The sequence below is a fragment of the Tigriopus californicus genome, chromosome 3 (assembly GCF_007210705.1).
Source record: "Tigriopus californicus strain San Diego chromosome 3, Tcal_SD_v2.1, whole genome shotgun sequence".
NCBI classification, from domain to species: domain Eukaryota; kingdom Metazoa; phylum Arthropoda; class Copepoda; order Harpacticoida; family Harpacticidae; genus Tigriopus; species Tigriopus californicus.
The window spans coordinates 6,895,523-6,906,536 of record NC_081442.1 but is presented as its reverse complement, the minus strand read 5'-3'; the positions used below and the strand labels follow the sequence as shown (position 1 = coordinate 6,906,536).

General features: G+C 44.3%; 1 protein-coding gene across 2 annotated transcripts; it reads right to left on the bottom strand.

The window, feature by feature from the left end:
- Positions 1-484: 484 nt before the first annotated feature.
- On the bottom strand, positions 485-5,683 carry LOC131877501 (uncharacterized). Of its 2 annotated transcripts, none has more exons than XM_059223185.1 (2): positions 5,087-5,683; positions 485-3,645 (listed from the first exon to the last, which is right to left on the bottom strand). In XM_059223185.1, the coding sequence occupies exons 1-2, from the start codon at positions 5,451-5,453 to the stop codon at positions 1,535-1,537; spliced, it is 2,478 nt and encodes an 825-aa protein (XP_059079168.1). In that variant the 5' UTR covers positions 5,454-5,683; the 3' UTR covers positions 485-1,534. The 2 variants fall into 2 exon arrangements, with proteins under 2 accessions (XP_059079168.1, XP_059079169.1); XM_059223186.1 differs by lacking the exon at positions 485-3,645 and adding an exon at positions 3,692-4,462 and having other exon boundaries at positions 5,087-5,468.
- Positions 5,684-11,014: the final 5,331 nt, after the last annotated feature.

Here is an 11,014-nt window from a genome sequence, read left to right as displayed (position 1 = left end):
ATTGATAACTGATGAATTTGACCTAATAATGACTCATTCTGTACAATAACTGGCACCACTGCTTGACTCTTGGATCTCCATTTGATAAGATTACAGTGGGAAGTGTACAATAACCTAAAGCATGAACCCAATGTCTGATGAACAAAGGGACAAGGCCTCTTCAGCAAGCGTGATTTGAATTTTGTGGCAACACAGGCGACTTGAAAATGGATGTGATTGGATGCCACGGAATATGCCACTTTCATAAATGAAATATAACTTTCACCTACCTTAGTCTCCGAAAGGTCAATAGCGCCTGCGCTAGAAAATTCTGTGGCCATGAGGCTACTGCAGCAACTGAAAAAGAGGTCTAGCTAAAATGTATGTATGCATTAGCTTAGCGGGCGTCCGGTTGACACCCCGTGGTCTCAATTGAAAGGTGAAAAGTACCCCCAAGACACGTCGGAGTAGCACATGGCCCCAAAAGTTCGCACCGAACATTAATTGAATACATAGAGGCCAGGACATTAGAACGTGGTTTTATATCGAAACATGTTTAAAGGAACAAGTCCATAGACATTGCATTACGCTTTGCAGAGGCTTTTGAAGAGTAATGCACCGGCATGCGACTGCCTCTGGCCCATCAACCAAACGCCCCAATTTCGTCGAAAGACCAGCCTTTGTCATGGAGTGCTACTGTACCCCCAACACGGCCGGAATGGAGACTGTACTTGTTGGGCATTCCAGCGTTGTGAAAAATGAGGGCTTGAGATTTTCGCATGTTATCGTAAGTAGAGAGAACAGTGCCATTATTGACTGGGAACAACCCGTTCAAGGTGGGCAATAAGAAGCAATGTGAATGTTTCGGAAGACGAAGGAGGTATCGTTTAGTGAGCTCAACAGGGCAGTATCGCCCCCCCGAGGCACAGACTGTGACGGCGTGGCCTCTGTGGATCTGGTCATTCTTTCGAGTTCGAAAATAGAAGGTGACATTATTTGTTTTGATATGTACATCCTCACGCCTTAGACGTTGAATGTCAGAGAAGCGGCTTAAAGTAACAAATGCGGTAACTTCGAACCAAACTGCGCGCCAAGTGCGCATGCAAGGCTCAAATTCGTCAGGCATGGCATCCATTGCGGATCCCAAATTCTTATCAATAATGGTTTTAAGGATCGGACGAGTAGTAGGCGTTGCTTGTAGAGGGAGGGTGGTGGCACGAGAACGCTTAATTCCTTCCATCGTAATGAGAACTGTCTTGTCGCGCGTGGGCGAGGGACAATTTTGTTCGACATGTATTGCATTGATAGCAGCCAAAGCCATCTTCGCGGATGCAAGACATTTCCCGCACTGTACAAGATACGCCAAGTATCTGTCAACTACCAACAGTGTAGCAGGGGAACTAGATTGTTTGTATTCCGAACAAAAAATGTCGAAATTTCGCCACGCCCTGTCATATTGTATCCATGTTCGAGGTGCTTTGGATGCCTTCTTCATATCCATGTTGTCACATCAATACTATCCAAATCATGAAGGCGATGATCTGTAATAGGATTATTAATGCCGGCATGAGTCACAACCATAACCGATACATGTGAGTGGAGTGAGAGAAGGCGCAAAAGGCAAGGAGACATTTCCATCTAGCTGTAGCATTATCAAATCAAAGGCAATAGCACCGTTGAAGGTTGTGCTTCGAATGTCAGGCCCTACTACGCATAGTGGTCGAAATGACTTGAATTTGACTACAAGTCGTAGAAAATGCTTCCCATCCGGTAATACATAGGGCCAAAATGATGATGAAGCCCATCTTGGCACAATGAGAACCCCGGCGGCCTTTTGAGCAACGACCTGGCGCAAAGTAGGCACAATGAGCCTGGGGGGAGGACAGGCATAGAAGAACCAATTCTGACACCAGTTCAAAGAAAACGCATTGATCCCGACAGCCTTGTCTTTCTCAGCTACGAATTTCGATGCAAACCATTCGCATTTCGCATTATCCTCGGTTGCGAATAGATCAATCTGCGGTTGAACGTCGACGAAACTGAGGACGTTGCAGTAGCCCCTGTAGTCGATCCCCCAGTCTTCATTATCAAAGTGTCGAGATTGAGCATCAGCTGCTTGCAAACGGGGGTCAGAACGTGGTACCCAATGGACCTGCAGTCTGATGTCATGGGCCTGACATTGTTTAAAAACATCAAGGGCCAAGAGGTGTAGAGAAGCAATGGAGCTCCCCTTCCGCATAGCTGCCACGACACCTTTGTTATCTGTCAAATGACTGACCGATTTGCCCCAAAACTGCTGGATGGTTGTGGGGTCAGTGTAAGCAGCGTGCAATGCTAAGAGTTCTCGGAAAGTGGAGGATGAAGCACTTTCTGATTGGGAGAACATCCGCTTCAGAATGAGTTGTTTCCCACAGGGCAACGGATGAACTTGGTGTTCAAAACTGTCCCCACATCGCAGGGCTATGGCTCCGAACCCCAGCTTTGAGGCATCGGTTGCAATTGTAATGTCTACATGATGCACAAGCTCTTTGACATTGTATGGAAAGCCGTTATGAGCGGGCAGTTGTTCGATCAGATATTGTAATTCAGGATGTAGGGGTCGCAGGTTCATCCATGAATTCCAACCGTTTCTCCGCGCGGCGTCAGCAATGGCGCTCTGTCCAAGACGAGTAAGCAGCCGAAGGGAGGGCCCAACTGCTAACAAACAAGCGCCAACTTTCCCATATAGAGACGCCACTTCTTTCACTTGAGCTCGATTGAGTTGCATGAATTGTTTAAGACCGTTACATATCGATGAAAGCTTGTTTTGGGGTATAGAATACTGGAGCGTGCTAGTATCATTCACGAGGCCCAAGAAGACTCCCCTCTGAGTTGGCCCCGTGGATTTTGCCTTCGCCTCCATAAACCCCGCGTTATTCAGCACATCTCTAATACTTGCAACATTATGAGCACATTTTGATTCGGAGTTGGCGTGGGTGAAGAAATCATCAATATACAAGGAGACTGGAATGCCCTGTGCATGTATGAAACCCAATAACGGCTTCCCAAGTTTTGTAAAAGTGCGAACCAAGTCACTGATTCCCAAGAAGCAGACTGTCCAAACGAAGAATCGCTCATTCCGATCCTCATCATACCACCGAATACCAAAAAGTTTTTGATAATCATCATGAATCCGTAAATGATAATAGCCCGATTTCAGATCTAGGCTGGCCCAATAGTCTCCACGCTCGACCCCTTGATTAATTTCGCCCAGAGTGGGGAGCCGAACTTTCCGCTTAAAGAGAAATGGATTGATTTGTCGGCTTGCATCGACAACTAGTCGGGGGGGTTTTCCGTCACGGTGAACGAGCTGGAGGGGTAAGATAAACCATGGTTTTTCAAAAACCTCTCGGATTGCTCCACTTTCGATTAAATGGGGAATTTCTTCGCTGAGAAAAGCATGCGCTCTACTACCTCGGGCACTCCGATTATTACGGATATAGGACGAGGGCGGCCATTCCGACAACGGCGGCACATAGCCGTGCGAGAGAAGCGCAAGAATTTCGTCATCGGCCTTCAGCGTGTCCCTCCAGTAGGGGAAGAATTCCTTTCGGTGGATTCGACCAGAAACTCCAGTCGTCTCGGCGTCCTTGTCACAAAGCAATTGAAAATCAAATGCCTCCACAGCTATAAACGAGACAACATTGTGTCATGGCAGTACCAAGTAGAACAATTGAAGGAACAAACAAACAAAACATTTATTTTGAGAAGTGAACTCGACGCTCACTGGTGTAACAAAATTATTCAAGCATAATTGACAAAATTGACCAACGCTATGGCATAATTGTCATTGACAATGAATCCTTCATCGGCGGTTTTCGAGTACAATCTTTGGCCAGGTGTTTTGGAGAGCCGCAGACAAAGCATTTCAAGTGCCCCTCGCCATTGGCTATTTTCACCACAGACTTCACTGGTTGAGTTTTAGGGATTGTGAAAGGCTTCCTTTTAGAAAGTGTTGCTTGCCTGGGGCCCCGAAAGGGGCGAGCCTCACAGCGGCTGAATGAGGCTCTTGGCACTGCCTTTCCAGTGATAATCGCCTGATCCACTTTAGTTTTGCGAAGTTCCTTCACCAGTAGCTCAGACCTTGCAGCGTACTTTGGGTCCTTGGGAGCTTTCCCTTCCATCGCTGCCAACATTTCAGGACCATGAGTTTCCCATAGATCGGCCATAGCGAGCTCGTGGCGGGTAGCCTCCATCGCCAAATCCAGCGCACCTCGTGCGTGCTTCATTATTAGTCTTGATTCTTTAACTCTGGCAGTATCCACGCGAGTTGCAGATTCAATGACATAGGACCACGTGCGACGGAAGTCGTCAAGAAGTCTCTTGACTTCCCGCAATTGAAAACCGAGAAGCAAGTGTGAACGGGCCCATCTAGTAGAAGGGATCCGCTGAAGATAGCGTCCTTCGAACTCCTCCACTTGTCGCCTGGCTTCATGCCGCAGATCTGCAGAGAGATATTGATCAATAGAGAACATGAGCAATCTCCCTGACAACCATGGAAGTGCGTTCACGACACATTCAAATGATAGCCTCGGCCTTTTTCACAATGCGGATTGTCTGATCATGTGGAATGGTGCCCACAACACATGCGAAGGATAAGCTTTCACAAAGCGAACATGTGGGTGAGAAAGCTTTCACAAAGCAAACTCTTTGGTCGTCATCGTTCAAGGAGGCTTATCAAGGCTATCCAGAAACGTGAGACTGTCAAGCAAAGAGACATCGTACCAAATCCGGCAGTAATTGGATCATATAATCAAATTATTGATGACAAGCCACCGACAATTTGAAGTACAACGCTCAGAGGTCAACCAAAAACACAGCAATTAATTCTAGCAACAAAATCAAGCTTGAGGTGACATTGAAGTCCCCCAAGGTCAATAATGCTGGTAGGGTTGATTACTACCGACAAACTACAATGCAATTGGAAATTGCTGATGTGGGCAGATTTGTCGGAAGTATGTAAGTGGATTGATTGGTTTTGTGGAAACACAAAAGCAACAACGCCACACAAGTAGTGAAAGTGGAAGAAGTATCCAAGGAAAAGCGATAATGTATTTATTAACATTACCTTCAAATTTGTCTCTCGATCCCGCGATATTGCCGACCCCCGAGGGCTCTTCAGCACGGCCAGCCCAAAAATCCGTCGGAGGCGGAATCTGCTTGCGCTTGTCAGGAGCTTTAGCTTGAGCTTCGACGCCACTCCCTTCAGAAGAAGATTCCGAAGAAGAACGCGATCTACTTCCGATGTGGCCCCAGTGATCTGGTGGCGCCGGAAGCCCCACGTCTCTTTGACGATCATGTGAGCGGCGACCGCGCCGATTCTTTCTTCCCACATTGACCGCACTTACATGGGGGCGGCGATCACCAGAGCTTGAAGAGGAGGCCGAGGCAGATCTCTTGCGCTTCTCCCGTCGGGACCTCTTAGAAACATACATTTGGTCTAAACCTACACCTTTCTACGACCTTTCGTACGGTGAAAGTGTTTTCTTTAATGATACGTTTTTTTGATCCAAATTGTGACCGAGTATTTTTCTTGCTCTTTGGCCTTTGACAAACTTCAAATTGCAAATAGTCAATTTTGCACTTGTTGATCTATAACCATGTTATCTACCTGGATAAGATTGGAAATGAAGCGTTCATATCAAGATCCCACATTTCCCGTTTTTGCAGCCCCGTCAATTACATTATTTTCCTACATGNGCATGAAGTTGGGATCCAAGGCAAAGAACCCTCCCAATCAAGCTGCCACAGGCTTGCGCCGCACCCTAGGCGCCCCCAGGCTCATGCAACCGAAAGGTCAGGTTACGTTAGGTTAAGTTAGTTTTTTGAAGTTTGTTTAAGTTAGATTGGATTAAATGTTCCTCTTTTTCTGTAATCAACTCGTTATGGGCGCACTTTTGGTGCCTTTTTCACTTTTCCTCATGGTCACAGTTGCTCACCGTCCCTGAGTTACCTCTTGTAAAGTATTACCCTCGTCCCAATCCTGGTCACAGTTTGATCCTTGGCGTCTTGCGATGTCCCCGGAATTCCCAGGTTCTCGTCACTTTCCATAATGCTCTCAAGAGCCTGTATACTTCACATCCGATGGCATCGGAGACCCACGAATAATGACGAGTCAGCGTGGTTGGTCGTGTTTCCCGGCAGTTTCGGCAAATTAGGCAGCTAGGCATACTCATGGCGGTCGAGTCATTGTTAGCTAGCCAGCTGATGACGATAACCCGCTTATATAGCTTTGCCATTTTGGCATACATTTGGTCTAAACCTACACCTTTCTACGACCTTTCGTACGGTGAAAGTGTTTTCTTTGCATGTATGAGTGGTTTGGGAAATATATATGAAAATGACTGACTGAATTTTGACGCTAGATCTCCTTCATTTTAGGGGTTGGAAAGACTCATAGGCCCTTAGAGGTTTTGTTTATGTCCATTTTTTTATTGTCAGGGTAGGAAGGGGAGAAAAACAAGATAACATACTATTTGGCATGAGAACCATTAAAATCGAGAGTAGCTTTCAACAAACGGTCTTTGTATCGTGGATTGGCTTTATCTTTTAAACTATACTTTGCCCAGGTCTTCATGAATTCGGCATGGATGGCCTCATGACTTTGCTCGCAGAAAAAGCTCATACTAAATCCACCTTTTTTTGGCTTCAATAAAATCAACAAGATGATCACAAATGATGTGAGCCTTTGATGTTGACGTCAAGGATGTAGCTTTCCAAGCTCCTCTGAAGTCAGCCACAGCACTGTGTACTTGATCAATATCTACATTGTGCTGGTGAATGAGATGATTGATTGTGGAAAATGATCTCAAAGCCATAAAATGGTGAAGCCCCTCTTGGACACGATCGCTCTTTTGTAAGATGACCTCCAACTTGCTTAAATTGTCCAACAGTCGTTTACACTCATTTCCCTCAAATTGAGCACCATGGTAATTTTCACGATTCAGGTGCAATTCGATTGGCCACTGAGCAACCTCAGGAACAATCTTTACCACTTCATCAAATATTTTGTTCACAATGCCAAGAAGACAGTGAAGAAAGGGTGGAGCACAGACATCAATTACTCTTGTGTCATCCGACATAGTTGTCATGATCAAATTCTTCCGGCATGTACTGAATGCTTGGCTTCAGCCTTCTTAGATCCTCTTTCACTAAAGCGACGATAATCCTCTCTCAGAGATCCAAACGTTCGTTCATCTCGTTTTTCTTCCTACTTTCCCACTTGCCAATGACAATACAAGCAAGGAAAAGCAGAACGATGGGGACCCAACCCCAAGGTACTGTTGAAACATTTCAGGTCTTGGGCAAAGAAATATTCCAGATCCCCGAGTTGCACATCGTAGGATAACTTAGACAGAATAATTGCAATAGACTCGTATGTCTGTATACGAACTAAAGCATCGTCATGAGAGAACCACACCCTGATCCCAAAGAGGGACTCTATGCTCCAACATGTTGCGACAGACTTGGAACACGCACTTTAAGCTCCTCCTTTTCCCTGTTCCCGTTGTGTATATAAATCTATGTCTCTCATGAATAAAGGGCAGTCTACGACTTACCAACCAGACCGACACTTCTTTCATTTTCTAGGTATTACTAAGTCTCGTATCTTGATCTCGTTAGACTTGATTCGAGCGTAACATGTCTCCCGAGTTGGGGTGATTGCTAGTAGGAATGTTCTCTTAACACCAGTTGACTTGAACATCTTCATTTTTTCTTCGTTGTCCGGTTTTGGTGAGAAAATTGAAGCTGACACTTTGAGAAAGGGTCGACCCTCATCAATTGACAAGCGCAATTTTGTGTCTTCAATCTTTTGTCCTCGAGCCTGCAATACTGCATCTACAAGTGCCCGGACGTTTGTGCAGTACACAATTGGCATCTTTGCGTCATTTGTACCATGGATCACTTCGTCACATGAAAAGAGGTTCTCGAACTTTTGTTTTCATTGGCTATTTCACACATTAAATGAGGCTCCACTACGCAGTCTTGACGAACTTGGACAAAGGTGATAAACGTTATTCTCCACCGATTAGTTGGCGGTGCTCATTTTTAAATTTGTGACAAAATGAGAACGCAAGAATGTCCACTTGATGACACTATGAGCTCCAAGCAACCGGCACACAAAAAACGACCCTTGATTGGTGTTCTCCTTGTTAGAGCCAGACTGATTGGGATGTCCTTTCAATAAAGAGCAAACTTTGAATTGAAATTTCTTCACTTTTTATCTACCATTATGTCCTATTACAAGTCTCTTCTTCAACTTTTTCCGCGATCCAAAGAGGCCAGATTTGCGATGAGTTTCACAGTTTGGCAGTGGCACTTCCGATTTTCAGCAAGACGTTTGGATCGAAACTCAAGCATCGACTTGTAGCATGGCAGCACAGGAAGGACGTCTTTAAAGTCACCAGCACTGAAGTTCAGCGTTCAGCAACTTCTAGACGTACAAATTCCATTGGGAAGGCGCTGGTCTTCTGGAATTTTGAAGTGGGCTTTGTCATTGCATATTAGACCAAGGACACTAAAGCAAGGAAATGCCACTTTTTTGCAATCACCAAACCTTTCCCGCCAAGTAAGGCCTAACCTTTTGCTGTTGAAATTTTTGAAATTTCAATTATTGGCATAAGGATTGTTGAACAAAATATGTGACTAATATCATTTTCATAACCGTATGTGCTTCAAACCAGGCATATAAAAATACTTAAAATGACTTTGAACATGTCTTAAAGTACAATAACTGAAAAGTGCTAATTAGATTTTCATGATAAAGCAAGAATTTGCTGTATACACAATGAGGCAATACATTTTTGCTAATAACATTATTTGTAGAAAATTGTTTCAGAAACATCTTGACCATATTTCAAGTAATTTGGTGAACTTGTTATGAAACTATGGTTCTCACTCTGGGAATGGCCCTCAATCCAAAAGTAGATATACTGTAGCTCTGAGTTGCATTTTGTTCTTTATACTCATTTGGATTCTTCATAATCTTAGAATGTTCTGTCTTAAGAGATATGACACCTGTTTTATTTGACTATTTTGGATGTTTTGCAAAAAAAAACAACATTTTTTTCTTGGAGCTCAAAATTCAAATTGGTATTACTCTGTGCCCCTTAAATAATGCCTGCCATTTATGTAAACTTCCTAATAGGTAGAAATTTAAACTTAACACAAAGACCTGATTACCCTTAATTCAACGCAATGGCCTAACTTGGCGGTCAGGGGAAAGTCGTGGCGTTTCCTCTCTTTAGGGTCCCTGATTAGACAAACAAGGGCTCTCACTCGTTGATGATGGTCGGACGCCATTTTTCGTGGAGCTCAAAGCTCAGGAAATTGAATCCTAAAAGGCTTGAGATTCGCTCTTATGTTGACAAAGATCCTCGAGTCGAGCAGTGGTGCCAGTTATTGTACAGAATGAGTCATTATTAGGTCAAATTCATCAGTTATCAATATCAAACTTGTTACATACACGAAGCCCCATACCAAGAAGGTTGTTTATTATACGGTGTTGCTTTAAAGAATTCTCTTGAAAGAACCAACAAGAAATTAATTTCGATCCCTCAGAGTGCAGTGTTAAACGGAGCTAAGAGGAGTACGTTACTTCAATTTCATCTAATATGGCGTTGACTAACATTAATTGGCAACCCCAAAGGGGGGGGGCCTTTAAAGGGCGGGAAAGTTTAAATTTTGGAACATCTTAAATCTGTATTTTCTTTCTCTAATGGCCCATGACCGATAATTTTTAGTCTACAATAAGAATCCTAAGAGCTCATAGAATCCCATGGTATAGGTCTTATTTCATCACATTTCATTTCATGTAGAATACCACCGTGGCACTAGGCAGGAGACGCCGATAAATGAGTGGGGAGTGGGTGTATGCGCTCCTTCCATCCTTGTGGTAAAACATTACCACCTGATAGGGCCCCGCTGGCCTCCAGGCCAAGCTACGAGACCAACAGCAGCTGTGGTTGTTTTGGAAGATTGGGTCTCTGATGACTGGTTATAGTTTGACGCACGTCACATTGTCATGGAAGTGACCCAGCCAAACGCGGCCAATGCTCCTCCATGGGAGGATTGAAGTGGAGGAAACTCTTATGGTGGAGAACCTCCACCACATGCTTCAATTGAAGAAACTTGGGAAAGCTCTTGGTACAGAGACACAATGGTTGAGAACGTTGCTTAGGATGAGAATCAAGGACGTGAAAGATAGCCTTGGGAGACTCAAAGTGATCGCTAACAGCCTAACGCAACAAGACATACCTAAAAAACAAAGGGAATGGGTTCAGGACTACCACGCTACGGCAAGGGATCGGGTTCAGGAGATGGTAGCAAGAGTGCTCGACCACATTGAGGCTAGAATATATTACTCCCATTGGCCGACAACTGTAGTGGAAGAGAGAAATTACCACCTTCAAGCGCTCCATAGATTTCCTTGCAAGTGTGAATACCTTGGCTCGGATATTCATAACTATCGAGATAGACATCGACATAAAATTGTTTATAAATTCTTGTCTATCTGAACAAATTGAATCTTCTGCAGTCCTATGAAGAGTTGTAATGGCCAAGAATGGAGTAGATGTATCTCCAAATACATCACTGACCATTTGATACACATCAATTAGGTCGTTTGGCGCTAGTCTTTATGGAAATCTGTGATACCGAGCGTCTTCTTCCTTGAGCTTCACCCGGCTAAACATTGCTTCGATGTCGGACATCACGGCAATTGAAAACTCTCGAAATCGCACAAGTATGCGTCCATCATGTCGTTTTGTAAGGCAGGGCCACTTAGTAACCGATCATTAAGGGCTTCAGCAACATGTTCGCATGACAAAAGTAACGATGAAGAATTGCATTCGCAAAGACGCGTAGGCGCGTCTAATCATTTCGAGAAACAAACGAATCANGCGCGTCTAATCATTTCGAGAAACAAACGAATCAAATAATGTTGTTAATCTAATGAAGTTTCAAAACACAGGTAAGTAATCGTGACAAAAGTAAC